The 20,087-nt window shown below is 37.9% G+C and overlaps 1 protein-coding gene across 1 annotated transcript in view; it reads right to left on the bottom strand.

Annotated features, from left to right (window-relative positions):
* Nucleotides 1-20,087, bottom strand: part of LOC134649660 (disintegrin and metalloproteinase domain-containing protein 10) — an 81,485-nt gene that overhangs the window by 37,151 nt on the left and 24,247 nt on the right. Inside the window, exons 2-3 of the mRNA XM_063504498.1 lie at nucleotides 2,585-2,784; nucleotides 1,972-2,038 (exon numbers count right to left, since the gene is read on the bottom strand). Coding sequence (XP_063360568.1) covers nucleotides 1,972-2,038; nucleotides 2,585-2,784 — 267 coding nt within the window. The remainder of the gene's footprint in view (nucleotides 1-1,971; nucleotides 2,039-2,584; nucleotides 2,785-20,087) is intronic.

Genomic DNA, 20,087 nt, shown 5'->3' with positions numbered 1-20,087 from the left:
ATTTATCGCCACTCGTTTCGAATTTCCTCTTTTTCGCACTTGTATCGAAAATAACTATTATGTATGCATTTCCTTTGTAATTTTGTAGCTATTAGATCTAATAGTAGAATAGTAGAAACGAATAGGACATTATTTGTTTTTCTTTTTGGCTGGCTATATTGTGACGATAAAAGAAAATGTCTCCAGATAATTCAAAACGTTGCCACAGAATTGACGTGTGCTCCTGTTAAGAAGAATAATTAATGGGTTGCGACTCGCAGCTCCGTCGGTAGACATAAGCGAGATTGTGCTCGCCCCAAAACGTTCAAGTATCCGAGCTTTGATAACGGTCCCATTCGGACACAACACATCTGCGTTGAAAGCGACAACGACTGGTAGGGCCTGTATGCATAATCGCAACTCGGTAGCAAAGTGCATAGAGCCGGTGTAAGTAGGGCGACGAACTCCGATCGATGCCGCTACGCCCTCCGCACAAGTTTATCCATTCGCACTGTTCCAAACTTTCGCGATCATAACCACACCGGTGCGATGCTGCGGCTATACTTGTAAACACGAACTCTTTCGAACCCAAGGGAAACGATAACCAAATTATGGTTGTAGTCTTCGCTCGAATGAATAACACAAGCACACACAAAAGGAAGCACCCCTATATGTAATGAATGTACCTACGTATGTTATGTCCATGAGACCGTGACAACAGTCAAACGGTTATCAAGTTATCGACGAGCATTCAGCAATCGCTGGCACGATGGGGGCCCAAATCAATATCTAATTATACGTGTACGGCTCGCATGCCTTGCAAGGGATGAGTGTAACCGTTATTTACATAATTTCACAAGATATTTCGTACCTACACGGTAAACTTTACCTTCAATTTTGTTCAGAAATTTGAAATATTTTGAATTCCTTTAAAGAATTTGATTTACATTTCGGAATGAGGACAATGTCGGAGAAATTTTCTGACGGAGTAATTATTTACATAGCATCTGTACTGTCTGTAGGTAGCAAAGGTAAGCTTGCGGGGCGGGAGCTCTGCCGCACGGCTCCGTCCGTTCGCCGACATTAAAAGTCGAGTGGCCGCCGAAAGCTCGGAAAGCTCCCAATTAGCCGGGACTTTGACGCCATCCCGACAGTAATTGCAAAAAGAAATATGTTTTAGTGCTCTCCAGTCATTATTAATGTTCGAAACGAGAGATCGGCCCGCTCAATTATACACGTAACACGGGACGGGCAGATGCGATGCGAGCGGTGTTTGACTCCTGTTTGATTAAAGAGAAACACAATCGCGAGCGACGTGCTCGGAGCGGGACTTATTAAATTTTCTCTGGGGGCGAGTCAAACAATGGCGTTATATCTGAGCTCTAGATAACGTCGGTGTTCGCAGTGTTCTCCTCACAATGGGTGCTGCGCCCGACCACCGCACGCCACCTACAAACTTCGACTCCTTGTCGGCGACTTTACGATCTGCACTAGGTACTGCACGAGTTATTTTAATTGTACTCATTGTCACGAGTGGGGTATCATAATACGCGGTGTATGTACTTCGAGACAATGGTTCCCACATAAAGTTTCCGTTGATAGAGTTGCGGACAAGTTACAAATACTTACAGAATGTTCTCCAGATCATTTAGTTAAAGTTAAAAATATTCGGTTGAAGTTTACGTATGTTATCGTTTACTTAAATATTCGAAATTGCTTTACAGTGAAATGAATACATATATTATTTTATCATTTATAATGGGTTTCTAAGAACCAATGTTTGTTAGCGTGCAAATTCTAAATATACTCGTATTTAAAAGACGGAACAAACACAGTTTAAGCCCTCTTCAAAAAACTGAAAGCAAAGAGACGAATATTATAATATATTATGTCGTACCTAAAGGGAAGTTATTAATTTGCGCCACTCCACATAATCTCTCATCAAGGACGTTGCTTGTTTTATTGTTTTATAACAGAATATTTTATGCTTACCAGCCAATTCCCCGTGATATATGTGCGACGTGTCGACATTGTGTATTTGCCCCTGTGAGCCCTCCACCTGAAACAACGGAAAATTCATTAAAATTATTTACGGTAGCAGCCAAGCGGCCGCAATATCGTGTAGAGGAACAATTTCCAAAACTATTTTCAATTTAGTATTACAGCTCTGTTCTGTCCTATATATACATCCTGTAGGTAAAGCATAATAAGGCTAATAACATTATCTACATTCTTGAAGAGCGAGTATCATCAGCTGTAAAGAAATGCAAATCGTTAAAACGTCTTATGCACTATATGCAGTAACTCAGGACTTTTCACAGAGTAATTTGCCAGCTTAGGATGAGTTATCGCGTACGAACTCCTGAAAACTCATCTAAAGAATTAATGAATTGTGAGTAGATGTTCATCTACAAAGCGCACTTATTTTATTATGATCTAGTATACTTAATCAACTATTAATGTCTTGGGTTTTTCGGCGGATGAGATGTTTTATTTATGTGTGTTACATTGTGGTAGTACCTAATCTATCGGGCGCGCGGATCTTGAGCCGCAGATCAGCGGATGCGTCCGTGGAGCGCTCGTCGCTCGTAGTGTGTGTACTAACCTGCAGGTCCTCGTGGAAGGCGGACAGGTCGCGCCGGAGCCGCAGGTGGAACCGCCGGCCGTGCGCGCGGAACTTGAGCCGCAAGTCAGCGGGCGCGTCTGTGGAGCGCCGCGCGCGCGTGTGCTGCTCGTGCAAGTCGCTCGCGTCGTAGTCGAGCGGCTCGTAGTATGTGATGTATTCACTTAGTTCGCGACGGGTTGCTGCAACAAAAGGGGAAAACATTAGGCAAAGGTACTCGTTATTTTTCCACTGTTTCAGACATTCGAGACGCCTTGATGACTTTGTGCTCCGTGTATGCAGCGCAACGCTCTATTCTCTTTAAATAATAATAGCTATTTCTGCTGCTGACTGTTCACTTTGTTTTATCTTTATTATTTATATATTTAAATCCATTTTAAAAGTCGACTTCTTTGTGTAAGCTATGTAGTTTCAATACTTATTGAATTAATATCAGCTATCAATCAGCTTTAAATACCCTCATTTTAAATTTCATCTGATATTATTAAGAGTATTTTTTCAATTACCTACTTATTTTTAATTAGAATTGGGCAAGTGACTTTAAATATCATCTACGAACAAGCTCAGCTAGATTAATCTTGCAAAATGAACCAACGAGAAAACTGAGGAGAGGATAATATAAGAATCGAGTAGGTAGTGATGTTTATGTATTTCACGGCGAAACCATTTTATTAATTGTTCTTAATATTATAACGAAAGTCTTTCGCCAATATTACAACTAAACGTTTGTGATAAAAAGATGAAACAACGTCATTCATTATACACATAAAGATCCGTTCAGATTGCTACATGGTATGTACAGTGGCATTTGCTTTCTCATTATATTTCAAATATAACGAAAAACAACGAAATAAACTTAGTTTTTTTTCGGGCTCTAAAAACCATAGTCAACGCCGATAACTGCACATATACCGATACCGACCCATAAATGAATGCAAATCCTTCATTCCTTTGCACACATGCATACTCCCAATAACATGTCCCACTCGTAGAGCAAAACTAAAGCTAAACTCGCTCGAAACGTGTCACTGGCAGTCCATGAGGCCCAGTTGAAAGGCTTAAGGCAAAACAATCTGAACTGGAACACCGACTTCGTTGACATTCAGCAAGCACGCGAGGAAGGCATTGCTCACGTTTTTAATTTTTAAGACAACAACAGGTACGATAACAACAAACAAAAACACCCGCGCAAAAAGGCTACGCGAAAGCTTTTAATCTTAACTAGATTTTTTCTTTCCTAAATTAAGAATGAAAGTAGAACAAAAGGGATGCCACAGACAAAGTAGATTTAAAAAACATTCCGACTCAGTTACATAGTTATTAGGTACTGGGGGAAAACACGAGTTTCAATTTAATTTTGATGGAAAATAAATAGTCCTGGAATTGAACATGGAACACATTTTTTCTTTAAGTAGGCCAATTGAGCACCACAAATCTAAATTCGAGCCGCCCGCTTCAAATTCCACTCAGATTGCCTAATAACGATTTCGTTGCCGATTTTGTAAGTTGAAAGCGTAACGAAAGTCCCCTGAAAATTATATAATTATTTAAATATTCTACAATTACTGGTAATAAACGTAAATTTCTTCAGACTTTACTTCTAATGAAAGACATAGTTACCGGTTGATTGAATACTATAATGTATTACCAAATTACGCTGTCGCTTTCAGGATTTAGCACGTAAGCGAACAAAGCGATCATAGGTAGATAGTTATGTATTATGAAGCCTGGTCACCACTACGCTGCAGCCATAAAGCTCCATCTCTGACTGTGAGCTGTGCTTCATTATGTTTTATAATTGAACAAATATATGGCATTCCATGTCATATGTTTTCTACCAAATTAATAAAAAACTGTCTTTCATTATAAAATTTTGTAAACAGACACTGGCAGCTGTCATGTTGAGTTTTTGCTACTTCTAAGCACCAAGACAATTTATTTCACCACACCAGGTACAAAAAATTGGCCACCGGGCCTTTACGGCTCTCTTGATTGTTCAAAAACTGGTGAGAAAGTTGCATTTTAAGCACATGTGGAGCACAGTAATCGGTTACAAATCTTGAGTGGTTTCCTTATGTTGGCTAAGTTGTAAAACAAATAACTCATCTGAGCAGGAATACCGGTATATAGGCATATGTTTCGTATTGTAGAAGTTATAGTCGAACGCGTAAATAGATATCCCATCAAAAACATTACATGTAAAAAGGTGCAAGTCTCGCAACGCTTTTACTACAAAAAAGTTTTGAGATGTAATGTGAAATCAAGTCGGTTATTTTAATCAGTGCCAGGGGGTGTTAAAACCGTATCAATAAGATATCTTTAATTTGTAATACGTATAAAAACCTACAGACTTGAAGTTTTGGATTTTAAGTATGTGATTATAGCTTACTGGATGACGAAAATTTCTGCGTTCTGGTCTTATCCAGAGGTTCTCAAATAGGGGCCTGAAAATGCGGCGAAATGGTTCCAGTAAAGGATGGTACGGCAGTGTTTGCTTCGCGCTCGACTTGGCGGGGGCACTGCCGTGCCCCCAGATCCAGAAACAGTAGTTATCGCCGTTAATGCAATCTTGAGTCAGACGACGAATTGCAAATTCGGCAAGCAAGGACAAACAGACGCAGTGGCTTGGCACGTCGACTAAATACAGTTAAGGAGTTTAGGTGCAGCGTAGTAGCAAGATGCCGCTTATCGCCGTGAAATGTTATTTTCAATGCTTTCCGAGCGAACCAGTCTAAGTACAAACTCGAGATTTACATCGGAAATTACACTTAAGGTGACAGTCCATTTCCAACAACAGCTGCACTACTGTTCATTTTACTATGGAAATTGACAGTAATAACGCCGACGCGTTCAGTACCAGTAGTGCAGCTGCGGTCAGAAACGGAATGTTACCCTTAGGTATAGCCTGAGTACGATTGCCTCGGTTAGCGGTAGCAATATAGGGCGACAAGTGCGACAACATCCGAAGCGTCTAACTCAAATGTCTTATGTACAACATAGCAATATTCATAGTACTTACGACCTATTTAATACGTGTGTGTAGCGTACGTGTCGTTAACAAACAACGTCATATGAGCATGTTAATTACTGAGACTTACGACTTACTGGTACTAAGTATCAAGTTGGTACCTACTGTGCAACTCGCTTCACCCCGGCGTGTCCAACTTGCAGTTTGATTAAAAGACAATTGAGCACCGTTCGATTTAGCGGACTGTTTTTTTTTTCGTTACGTTAATTATAAACTCTTGGAGAAACTTCAATGACATTCGCTAAGACAATAGACCCGTGGCCCTTGAAATGGAATACTAACTCCGAAACGGGAAATTAGATTTACTTATTTCGCACGCACGCACGGGTTAACAAATTATACATAAACCTTTCTCTTAAATCACTGTTTTATTTAAAAAAACCGCATCAAAATCCGTTGCGTAGTTTTAAAGATCTAAGCATGCTAAGACGATAACAGACGCCTTTTGTACCTATATTAGATATAAAGGACAGATTAGATAGAAGGTATTTGATGTTTTTTTTAGCTATTTTTGTAATTTAAAGAAATTTCCTTTAGTAAGAATAGGACTAAAACGCTATACAATTTCATGTTACTATAAAAATATATCTGCTTGTCCAAGTTGTCCACAACTGGCTCGCGTCTAAATAATTTTTGTTATTTAATGACATGACGGTAAGTACTAATAAGTTATTTAGATTTCCTTCACTATACCTACGGTTAAAATGTTAATTATTTCGATATTAGTGGGCGTTAGAGCGTTAAATTAATACAATAATAAGCGTGGAATATTCGTCACACGCCAACGCTTAAGCCTCAACTAGCCTCGACGGAACTCGAAGGGGAATTGTTATTCCCAAAGGGTCCGACGAAGTGTCATAGCAGAGAACGCCAATTGCATCCCGAATATTCCCGAAGTCGAGCCACAACCTTCCTGGGAAACTTCAAGAGGAATAACACCCATGAATATTGATTAATCTAAGGGATAGGACGGATAGATATAAACAGCCCAGAAGGATGTTTAGTACAGTTATAGGTATATAAGATGGTGAAGTGAATAGATACATCAGGCGGTCTAGCATAAGTTGCGTTCTCGCGCGCGAGTCCATATTTGAAGTCGCGCTTGATGTATATGGAGACGCGCGCGAGAACGCAACTCATGCTAGACCGTCTGAGACGTTAACTTCCACATTTAAAATTTTCAAGAAGAACAAAATCGGTTATTAGTTATTAGACCAAAAAAGTATTTAAAAGTGTGTATGTTACATGATGTCAACGTCAATTAATAAAAGCTAAAGAATTATGAATTTAAGAGCAATTCCCTGGATGGACAATATCGGATCTAGTATTTTTATGAATTATAAATTTAGTAGGTTGTAGACTTATAGCTAAGCATAGATGTGTCAAGAGAAAATATTAATGTGTTCAGGAAACATGGGTTAAGGTTAAATGTAGCACAGTTCACACCCCTGACACCCCTACAATCCGCGAGACAAAGATTTAAGTAGACCTCGCAGTTAAGACGGAGCGGGTGCTTGAGGTAGCTGCGACACAGATCACTCGACTACTAGACCAACAATAATGACTCGATGTCATCTCATATTAGCGCACTTAAATGAGAATGAGAGTGAGCAACAGTATTGTTAAACGTTAATTTAAAATATTGGCTTATATGTGGACATTAGAGTAAGATTGTCTAGTTAAGGTGGCGGCGGCTTAGTGTTTTACAAGAAGAGCGTCTAGTATTTGCCTAAGCTAACTCTGTATCTGTATAGACCGATAGACTTGGCAGGCGAGAGGAAAGAGTAGCGTCACCATAGATGTATTCCCATTTGTTCCCGCCCCACGTGACCGCCGCCATACATGAGGCGGGGACAAATGGGAATGATTTAGGTACATAAAAACACCTATTCCCATCTGTGCTTCGCGGGTACAAATGTGAATATTAGACCACACCATAGGCGTCAAATTTATATGAAAGAATGACGGTTAATTTCGTCATATATGTAGGCGCGTTTTCCGGGCGGGGCGTGAGCGGGGCGCGCGGCTTTTACATATAAAACGCGCACGCCCCGCCCGGAAAACGCGCCTGTGTGACGAAGCCTTTATAGTGGCGCTGTCAAGTTAGTGCAGCCATAAAGTAAGTATAGTATAGAGTAGTCGGCCCATACAAGCCTCGCTTAGTTCCACAAAAATTCAAGAGATGTCACTCAGAGCACCATTGGGCCTAAATATATATTTGTGTTATTTCAAATCTTGCCAATTTTTAAATTAACATGTATAGTTCTAATTTATTTAGCATATTACAACAAAAACCTTTTAAAACATCCATTTACACATAGTAAATCGACGCAGAAAAAAATTAATAAATAATGGCATGAACTATTCTAAGCGCCATCTATCGCATTACTAGACAGTTAGTTTCTTGCCGTTGTAACACACTAAATAGCTCGATTGTTTGAGAAAGACTATCAATAGATGTCACTGTAGTAAATCCTCATACTTTATGATCATATCAACATTATTAAGTAATAATATAATTTATCTCAAAAATGGACGGCAAAGTCGACGTTGCCGGTTAAACAATAGGTCGCGAAGTGTGTAGTTTATGGTCATTCTAAAAATTAAAAACATTGCAGTCTCGATTTCGGGACTGCAATGTTGCATACAAATTCCATTATTAAACGAGTTCCAAACTTTATTAAATTATACAACGGGACTTAATCGCGTATCTAAGTTTTAAGATTTACCTCCGACGTTTCGAAACCTTAAAACTTAGATACGCGATTAAGTCCCGTTGTATAATTTAATAATGTGTAAAAATCGTGAAAGTTTAAATCAGAGTTCCAAACTTTTTAAAACTTTAAATGGCCTTATCAAATGCATGCATAGGTCCATTAAACAGCCAAACAGATGATCAGCACTTATTATTATTATAATGTTGGTACCGCGACTATTTAGGTGTCTCAAATACGTTGGCGTATTTTCAGCAGAAAAATACACTTCAATTTTTTTTAAAGGCGGCAAGCAAATCTTTTTAATGGTTTTACTTTTCTCTGTGAAAATTAGAACGTTGCTTCTGTAAAATATTTCTATTTCTTGCACCATTTTTGAGAAAAGCACTATATATGACTCGGCTGGAAGGCTACTTGCTGGCTTCGGATTCAATTAAACGGACTCCCAAGGTCGTCCGTTTAAAACGAATCCTCAGCCTGCAAGTAGCTACTTCCGAACCTCGACAATAATGTACTATTGTTCTTAGAAACGTGATAATAATTAAAATATATTAAACCTACATGGTATCATCACCCACACTGTTAAGTGTTAACTGTACCGATGTACAGTTAGGAGTGTTGCTGTTTGTATATTAATTTACTTAACCTTACGCATTGCAAAATTGTCCTCATATAGCTATACATATATTTTAGGACAGTTGTTGTCACGACATTGCTTCATATCATTGTTACTAAGCGACCTACTTGGTAACAAAACATTGTAAATTCTTGAGCAGTTTGAATAGCAGGGCAGGTGACAAAAACTTGCTCAAAAGCATAGAAGGTAGCATCCTATAGAAGTGGTCTACGCGTGCCTCCGTGAGGGACAAAACATATAAATTCGACCAATCATAGCGTCGCATTGCGCCGCTATGATTGGTCGAATTTATTTGTTATGGTGGGCAACCAATGAATTCGACCAATCACGGTGGTCAATTTACGGTGGGGAATAAAACAAGATGTGAGACTGTGACAAGGACAAACAATAATAGCGCTTTCGCTGCTACTCCTACTGAAAGATACATAAGACTATCCCGTTCTGTCAGTTATCCCCTGCTTCTATTCATGCTCAAAAGAGAAGAGACATCCGACATTTAAAAAAATATCCCTATATGTATGAGAGCAATAATACAATGTGTAAATGTAAATACATACATATCTTATATTTTGTGATCATATAAAAGCTGGAAGTCCTAGGTTCGGATCCACCTAAAAGTGTATTAATATGGTGTCCCATGGTGGTGGCCCATTTGTCCCCGCCGCCATACAAGAGGTGTGGACTGAGGGCCTACCGCGAACCACGTTCGAAGTGTTGTCTCCCTGTCGCACTTGTCAATTCGTACGTAAGTGTGACAGGGAGGAAACACGTCGAACGTGGTTCGCGGTAGGCCCGCAGATGGGAATAGATATAGACCATTAATATATACACACACAATTAAAAAACAAATAAATGTCCTATGAGGATTTGAACCCAGGACCTCCTACTTCATAGGCAGAACAGGGTCACTGTCACTACTGACTAGCTAGGAGGCCGTAGAAATAATATACAATTTATATATGTTTAAATTAAGTACAGTCAGCGTCGTATAGTAGGTCGCATCCAAAGTATTCAAATAGTTCAGTTCGCCATACAAATAATATGGTGTACCGAACTATTTGAATACTTTGGATGCTACCTACTATATGACGCTGACTGTACTTATATAACAATTAACAAATCAGACTGGTAGCCACAGTTTAATGGCTAATCTAGGATTAAAACTTTTTAGTGGCTTGCCATTATGTTCAAAACATTTAGCTTCATACCACATCAAATATTTAAGTTTACCGCCCCATTGCCCGCCAGCATTGAACAAATTGGTTGTTAGTGGGTAGACAAAATAAAGTCACTATCATGTTAAACATTGAATTTATTAATTGTATTTTATTATTTTTAAGAGAATCTTCATAGCATGTGTCTGTCCGTTGAAACAGGAATCAATCTCAACCATCTTCCATTCAAAATATTTTACTTGTGGTACAGTCGCCATCAGATATATCGGAGCGGCCAAGGCGCTCACAAATATCTGAACACGCCTCTATTGTCAGGGCGTTAGAGTGCGCGTTCAGATATTGTGAACACCTTGGCCGTTCCGATATATCTGATGGCGACTGTACAGAGATGCATTGACTATTTCATCTTCACTCTCTTGTTGCATACGAGTACATTGTAACTTCTAGTGGCTAGAGGCTGGGTCCTGAAATCAGAAACATATTTTTTATATATAAAATGTAATAATATCACAATAAAGTCACATTGCCTTCACATTGGAGTCTGTTTGCAAATTGATTACATACATTTGCTTACTTTCACTTGCATTAAGTGGCAAACACTAACCATTGTATAGATTTAGACCAAGAAAAGTCTGCAGCGATATTGATCGCCTGCGCAGTACATGTGTTATTTTAAATGTCCAACGTCTTTGAAATTATGATGTATCAATAACAGATGCACTGCGTGGGCTATCAAAATCGCTGCAGAATTTTCTTGCTCTAACTCTAAATACTTTGGAATCTTTCGCTTGCTCGGGTATCAATATTAGCATGGGGGGTTAAAATAAAACTTGACAATAGTTATTAGTGGGCAAGGGGGCAAAGCAGTTGTTTAACCGCTCATGCTAATGTTGATTCCAGAGCAAGCAGAAGATTTGAACTATGAGCGTAGCGAGTGGTTCGAGAAGTGGAATCTTGAGCGTTGTGAGAATTCAAGGCACGAGGGTTAAACAAACATTGCCACCTAATGAAACACAGAATTTATCACCATGCCAAAGCAGGGAAAATACCAACTATAAAATACCAAAAAAATCAAATCCACATGAACATTATAAAGAATTTATAATTCAAAATCATCATTTAAAAGTAAATTTAGTTTTCTCATTAGTATTTGAACAATCAAGGGGGCCTTTACCAGTTGGTGTGGTGATAAATTATTTAATTAACCTTTGTATTCAAAACAAACTTACCTGAAGTGTTAATTTTTTATCATTTATTGGCAAACAGTAGACACTGTCAGATTCATATGTAGATCTTACGATGAGTAGTGTTCCGTTACTACATCGGCAATTCACGTCATCATCACAGGTCTTTCCGTCTATTGCAGACGATTTATGCATTGCTGTTTAGACAACGGGTTTGGTGACTGTGGAGGCCGATGCGTGAGCGGCACGACCTCCCATATTTTGGGCACATATCACGCTTAGCACAGTCTTTAAAGCGCCACATCGGTCTTCCAACGTTCCTTTTAGCATACCTACGCAACTGCACCAAGCAAGACACGTCTAGGTATTCTATTCACGTACTTGTACTATATTTCAAATGAAGCTATAATATGAAATTAAAAAGTTTGTATAAACAGAAACAAAGCAAAGGCAACAAACGCGGTGCCGCTTTGTGGCGACTTGACTACTTGACAGTTAATTTTTAGTGTTGCCGTTGAAAGTTCTTTCTTGTCCCTAAATAGAGCTTTTATGATTTATTATTATACAATATTATTAGTTCAAATAAAATATGATATTCCAAAAGACTACAAATAATATTATATAGTACTTAAATTCCAAAATAATGATAATTATGCCTCAGTGTCCATTTCTGCTTTTTTAAGGAACAGGCGTATAACATTACCCTGAAGTAGGGGACTAATTTTAAAATAGCAATAATCATTACTTGATGCTCTTGATGCCGTTTTTGACGTTTCTGTGCACGCTGTTGTCTGTCTATACTTATAGGTCACATAATTAGTGATACAAACACCTGCCTGGTCAATATACGCAAAATTAGATATATTTATTCTAATTATAACAGAAAAAGTTTATTAAAACAAACATTAAATGCTTTTGTGTAATAATTTCAGGTTTGATAGGTACGGGTTTTGCCATGGGAGAAGTTGAAAAGGAACGTTATGAAAACATATCTTTGTATGTATAGGTACTAAGATGGTACAAATCATGTACAAATCTGTTGCTTAAAAATAAAAGCACGACGCGACGTTGCCAAACTGCTATGAGTTACTGCGAAGCGAGTCCAGTTTAACTCGACAACGTCGCATTGTATTGTTACAATAGGGTATTTTCGTACTAGTCAAATCAGTTACTTTTTTATAGTTATTGCAATGCAACTTGTATCGTAAATTTTTAGAAGGCACGATAAGAGTGAATTGAGCATGAATTGAGGTATTTTATCTCATTAGGATCGAAAGAGCTCGTGAATTTGAGTACAAATAACACAAAAGTGGCAAAAAAGTACACAATATAAAAAATGGCAAAAAATAGTAGTTTTCGATATAAGTGCGAGAAGTATGTCATTTTGCACGAGTACCGAGCTTTCGATTTTTCCGGTAATATACTGAGGGGCTACCGCCAAAACCGAAATTCGCAAATTGCGGGGATCTTTCTCTTTTACTCCAATGCAGGCGTAATTAGAGTGACAGAGAAAAATGCCCGCAATTTGCGAAATTCGATTTTCGCGGTTATAGCCCTGTCACTTACAACGGATGCCTTTGCTTTGATATCTGGTGGCGTTAAATTAACTCCAAAATCGTCTGAATCACTCATTTTTATTTAATAACTTATGCTTTCTTGGCAATTACTTACAAACATAAATCACTTTAAATGTTGAATAAAAAAGGCGGGAAGGGAATAAAAAAAGTTTTACTTTTCAATGTGGATTCTGTTGTCACTGTTGTCAGCATTATGCCAATTGAAGAGAAATTGTATTATTAAAATTAATAAAATTAATTTTCAGAACATATAATTATACATGGTCAACCAGATCTTGACAGTAGAAAAAGGCGGCAAATTTGAAAAATGTAGGCGCGAAAGGAAATCGTCCCATAGAAAATTTGAATTTCGCGCCTTTATTTTACTGACAAGATTTGGTTGACCAGCTATATGTAAAAAAACATGAATCTTTTTTTATTTCATTATATTGATATATATCTAATTAATTACATTTATATAAAGTGTATTGTACGAACGTCAGCTTCATTCAGTCGCGCGTTGTTCAAGTAATACTATTGGGTCTCGAATAATACTCCTTTATGCCCAATCGCGCGTTGTTCAGGTGGGTCATTTATAAGCGGGTCTCGCATAATACTCATTTATTTAAAATGTATCAATCAGATTACTTTTTAGCACTAGTGTAAAAAAATCAAACTTTACGCACAATTTGCAGCTACAAAAACTAAACTTTTTGAGCAATTGGATTAAAAAATATAAAGAAACGCTCAAGTACCAGTGGCATGGTGGCATATAGACGGACTTAAGCTTTGGATTCCTCCGAAAACGGTGCCGTTATATGACGGCCGTCATATAGCGGCCGCAAAAGACGGTCGTCTTTACGGTGGCGACATGTGGAAAGTACCACGGCGTCATAACACACCGTCATCCACCAAGGTCAAAGCGGCAAATTTGAAAAATGTAGGCGCGATACGATAACGTCCCATAGAAAATTTGAATTTCGCGCCTTTTCCTACTGACAAGATTTGCTTGATCATCTATAATTTACTTTGAGGATGAAATATCATCAGAAGAGGAAAATAATCGTAGTACGGAATCATTTATTCAAATCTCGTGTCATTTATTCCAAAATGGCGTCACCGCTGTCTAATAAAACGTTCACGAAACTATCGACAAGGTCATGACGGCCGTCATCTTACGTTACGTTGACAATCAACGTAACGTAACGCCGTCTAGGAAACCGCGCCATCTTGTTTACATAGACAACGTTCTAGTGACGTCAGTCAACGCTATATAGCGGCCGTAATATGACGGCACCGTTTTCGGAGGAATCCAAAGCTTTACGCCAGTAGTAATGTCTAATCCTTTTGCCATGCACCAATGGTAGCATGCGCAAAATTATTATGACAGGTATTTATTTTCAGCCGGTTTAAATAGTTTCGGCAAGACTTATGTAGCATTCTTATAATATATAAATATTATCATCACCACAGTATCGTTTTCCGAAATTACTTTATGGTTATACCGTTTGGCTACGCTATTTCTCTGTACCCTGCCTCTCCCTTCCCTCCCTGTACTCCTTAAGTACCCGAACTCTCTTTACTCCTACTGAAAGATACATAAGACTATCCTGTTCGGTCATTTCCTTCCACCCCTCATGCTTGATCCAGTTTTAAACTAGATTCATGATTTATTCAATACGCTATAAAGCGACATCTGTTGATTACTTCTAATCGTTGGCAACGACATATGTCTACTAACTTTCAATGAAGACGTATAGATGTCGTTAGGAATTCTATGATTTGGATGTGACACAGCGCCATCTTGTATCCATGATAGGCAACAGTGCATTTTCATTGACGCCATCTAGTAATGATGCGCTTTTAGGCGGTCACATTTGAATGTATGGGATAGCAGCGTCTGTATATATGTAGTCTGTGGTGCAGCGTTAGATTAGTACTTTGTACACCCAGCCCCTTATTATAAAGTACATGGCCACTTTATGAAATTGTGTCATTCATAGTGTGTCAAATGCAATTTTGCAGCTCGCTGTACACTATATATGTGATGATTTTGCAGTGTTTGCAAACGCTTCAAAACGCGGCGTCTGCGGATGGTAGTCCACGATGCGACATTATTTACGCGCAGCTGCAGAATGCAATCCGGAGGCAGCAGCATGAGACGGTGGATTTATTTAACGTCCCATTTGGAATTGATTCCCTAGCGCTGGCACGCAAATAAAATGCGCAACATGTTACCCTAGCGACGCCAGCGTGGCGTTTTCTTAGAGGATACTGTTTGAGGGAATTGCTTAGTTTACTAGTTATTTTGGCACTTTCGCTGAGCTGAAATAGCATCGGCAAATCCAAAAGGTAGGTAACAATATGTGGCGAAATGCAGACCTGTGGAATAACAGTTGAAAACATGGTAGTTTATCTTAGTCCATCAAATACGCTAGCATAGTTACTAGTTAGTCACATCTCACATCCATCACATATGTTAGACTGCTAGCGTTACCAGACTGTCCGGCTATTGTGTCAGCATCAGCAAGTTTGACAGTCGTATAGTATACATTCGAGCTTCAGGAGGAGGGAATACGACAGTATTTGCGAAATATTGCATAAAAATCAGTTTTTTTTTAATTTTATTTTTTATTCAGAGACAAACAGTCATACATGGTTTATGAACAAATTTTAAAGACAATAAGAATAGAAATGTCGTCATGATTTCCGATTTTCGCATGTGATAACTCTAAAGTATGACCTATATACATTTAGCTCCTAAGGAATCGAAAGATACTAATTAAAACTAAAAACATACTAAAAAAACTACCTGATAAGGGTTTCTTTAATAATTCTAATAAATAAATCTAGTGACATTTATTACTGTACTATATAGAAGTAGTACAGCAGGCAGTACCGATCTCAATCAACTCCCTTTATGATTTACAAACAGCAAGGCTCACTGGCTCAGTGCTACTTATATGACCCTTCGTACTTAATTAAGGCACACTCGTGCGGCATACCGGAAAACAAAGCATAGGTAAACAAAATTGCAGAAAAATTGAGATCACTGAATCTGTGCCATGTATGTTGCATCATAATCAATTGTGTCAAGGCCGCTGTACAAATTATCTCTTTCGTGGTTTAAGCAGAGGCTTCAGAATTTAACCACATACTGCCGAAATGATTCCACGTGATTAAAAACAAACAGCATCTCGAAATAGTAGGCTTATGTATTCAAATGTTCACTATATCGCGGATCATTAACATATGGCAGACCATTAAGCTCCAGTATGTGTAATAAATGGTAATGGTATTCATAGAACACTTCAGCATTGCAAGCATTGTTTGACACCGGAATTTAAAAAAAAGGATAACATAACGGTTATACTGATGTTTTATCGACAACTCAAAACCGGTTTCCAAAACAGAAAAATATTTTAATTACTATAAACTGGTACCAGAAAAGTACCGGTGTTTTTACCTCTGATTCAAAGCTCTCGTCGTTTTGCAGATATTAAAGAGCAAAAATAGCAGTATATATTTTAGACGTAAATGCCTCGTACTAACTCATTTATAATTTAAAACGTCTTAGAATAGCAATTTAACGGTATTCCCGCATTTTGACATTTTAATTTCAGCAATTTTAAATACTTACGCGCTTTGGGTTATTCCAATATTTACTCTGATAAATATATTACTTAATAATAACAAAATGATAAACTGAAACAGTTGTCACATAATAAAGAAAGGAAATTGATTTGTTTCCTAGTTGAAAATAACTATAATTTTGTGTATGTTCGTCATCCGGTAGTACTCGCACCTTACATACAAACAGGACCTACAAACAGCACTACAAACATTACTAGCATTACAAACAGGATCATATTGTATCACAAAACATGATGTTTCATGCTTTTACAGCTTCGAGCTGCATCCGGGGTTGTAATATTTAAACCTTTCGCGTTTATTTGTACAGTAGCACAGAACAGGCAGTTTTTGCCAGCGGCGTGTCACTGGGTCAGTGGGACAGGAGCTCGGGACAGAATCACAAAGCCAGGCTACTATTAGTACGGTCAATGGTTACTTTTATTCAACACCTAGGTCACTGTTCTGAGGGTGTCCTATTACAAGTACACCCCGCGAATCAAAATCCTAGGCCACCATAAAAATCCATCACATTGACAAGTATACTCGTATGTATTTTTTAATTATTTGTTTATTGTAACGTGACTCTGATAACATAGTTACATGGTGGCTTAAATATTTAATCCATACCATTGTGTTTTAATGGTCAGATAGTAACTTGTCTGTTTAATGTAGTAGTAATATGCGTAATATTAAATAACCCAACGATATTCGATATTTATAAAAATGATAGGCATGTTGTGTTTTCGCTGAAAATACCCACCAAATGTTAGGGCTCATTTAGACGGTGCGAGAACTCGCATGCGAGTTTCATTACATTACGTCTTTTGATCGTTCGGTTGAATTCATGTAACCTCAATGGCCCGCAATGTAACTAAAATCGTATACGAGTTCGCGCGCCGTCTAAATGAGCCCTTAATTTAGTTTATCCTCAAGCGATTTGAACTTATAGCTTGAGTTAACATATTCGTTATTATTTGAATCCCTGGCCTTTGCGAGGCTTTAATATTGTTCTCAGCTGTTTTAGGCCTAAGATTAACCTAAGATTGGGTGAATCAATACTCAGCTCAGTGTAACCCTTGAAGTAATGTTTATAAATAGGTGCTTTATACGCACGCGAACACCTTGGTCTGAATATAGGTACGTAAGCAATAAACATGCTTTTAATTGTTACATTATTAGGCCTCCGCCACCACAAATATGGCGCAATTAATTATAGGTATTCAAAGTATGTCTAGCATAGGAACTCTAGATAAATTCCAATATTGTAATAAAATAAACGTTCCTTTAGTATATTGTTAACGTTTCTTAATGGGTTATCAATAACGGTTAGAACGACATTATGACTATGTGTGATGCGGGTTACCTACCCAACGATACCAGGTGATGTCACTACATTCTTAAAATCAATAACATTATCTTCCCGGGCTACACTGTGACAAATTCATTTAAAACTACAAATATCTATACTGTATCATATATGTCTTCATGTATTATGTGATGTGTGCCATGCATCCATTGTTGTGCAATAAAGAGGATTTGTATATTTTGTATTGTATTGTATCTATAATTTTCAAGAACAAGATCGATAAAATACGGAACTTAATGTTCGTAATATCAAACATGTAACGTTAAATTAATATCTTTAACATGAGGCACTGTGCGAAACTGAACTAATTCTTGCGCCACCACCGACGAACTCCCTGTTAAATGAACAAGTTTCCCTATTCAAGTCTGAGATAACACTATAACTTCCCTTGACGGAGTTCGCGATTGTTACGACAGGTAAAGAACCCGTGGTGTGGAAGTTTCAGTGATAATAGATTTCATTTGTTGCAGGAATGCAGTGAGGTGAGAACTAGTAATGAATGTTGTAGAAAACACACTTCGAACTTGCTTTAAAGGCGAAATACCCCTGGTTTATTTATGTAGTTGTGTGCAGAATATAACTTATGTGAATCTCCTTAAACATGCGGCGTCAAGTTGTGTAGACGCGGTACTTCTACTACATAATCTTAGTGAAGAAGTTTATAACTTTATTTCTAGACTTGAATCAAGAAATATTGTCGGAGCGTCTACAGTAGTCTACACTTGATATAGGTTATTAATTACACAACATGTTTGGCATTCAAGTACACCAGATATTTAAAATTAATTAGACATAGATTCACGAAATAAACACAATTTATTTTTTGCACCATCAACCGCCAACGGGGAACGCAGACGGAGTCATTAATAATACTCTAGCTTAATAAATCTGCTCTAGTGGTGCATGAATTATATTAGAATTCTATGTAGTTTATTACAGATAGGTATCTAGTATTATTTGGTCTGCGGGATTAACATTATAATTTATGTATCGGGGCCAACGAGTTTGTCCATTCATTCGATAAGTCCTAACGCCGTGGTGCCAACGAAGGGATATAAGACACCTTTTATTCGATACAGGGTCTCATTGTGACGACTGTTATCGTTCTCGTAAACGGATACTCAATTAGGAACCTATTGAGCGTAACAGACAGTTGTTGATTGATAACTTAGTTGAAGCTTAAACCATGAGTTATAATTATGACAAGTATATATCGGTTGCTGTCAATGGGTGTAAACAAATTCAATAATGTGTGAGGTGTACGGTCTCCTTGTTAGTTCCTATGATACAGTATATTACGAGTATGTCACATCGAATAAGCAGTCTAGGTCCTCTTGCATCAACCACAACTAGGGACTGATTTTCGTACCTCAGAAGAGAACTGGAATTTCCAATACAAACGCAACCTACTTCAAAAATATCATCTAGTTCCATATTTTCCAGAGATTCCCATGCATATCAGCAATGCTTGCAAAATGCAGATATTTATTAGCCGGGAGACCACTATTCCACTTTCTGAAAAGATAGATTAGTAGTAGTAGTAGTAGTAATCACTTTATTGTACACAACACAGGTTTACATAATGTTTACAGAAATAAAGGTACATAGGCGAACTTATCCCTGTAAGGGATCTCTTCCAGCTAACCTTCGAGTAGATGAGGGGAGAATTCAAATTAGATAGACAAACTTACGGAATGTACAGTAACACTTTAAAAGTAAACTAACCTAAATGTCCAAAAGTAAATAAAATACATAAATATTATTATAAAATAAAATACATGCTACATACATAAATACTAAACATATATTACATATAATATATTTAAGGATAGATTAGCTGAATGAATCTGATTTGGAGACGAAGAACAAACAAGTAGTGGGTAGAAAAGTGGATAAAGAAATCTTATTAGTTAGCAGCGAACAGAAAGTGCTCGCCAACGGCACTAAACAAGCTAGAGCGAGTACCCCAGGGACGAGGGAGCAATTACTTAGCGACCAGTTACGTCGATACACGCTTTCCCCGTGCCCTGGTGTGCGAACCTACTATACCGAATCGCCACACATTTAAACATTGAAGGGAATGGTACAGTTCTTTGCTACTGTTCTTATATAAAAAAATAAACCTAGTTTTGGATAGGAAGCAAAGAAAAAGGTTTTCATTTGGGCTGCATACAATCAATTTAGATCTACCT

The sequence above is a fragment of the Cydia amplana genome, chromosome 7 (assembly GCF_948474715.1).
Source record: "Cydia amplana chromosome 7, ilCydAmpl1.1, whole genome shotgun sequence".
Classification (NCBI taxonomy): Eukaryota; Metazoa; Arthropoda; class Insecta; order Lepidoptera; family Tortricidae; genus Cydia; species Cydia amplana.
The sequence above is the reverse complement of the archived record's forward strand: the minus strand, read 5'-3'. Positions and strand labels throughout refer to the sequence as shown.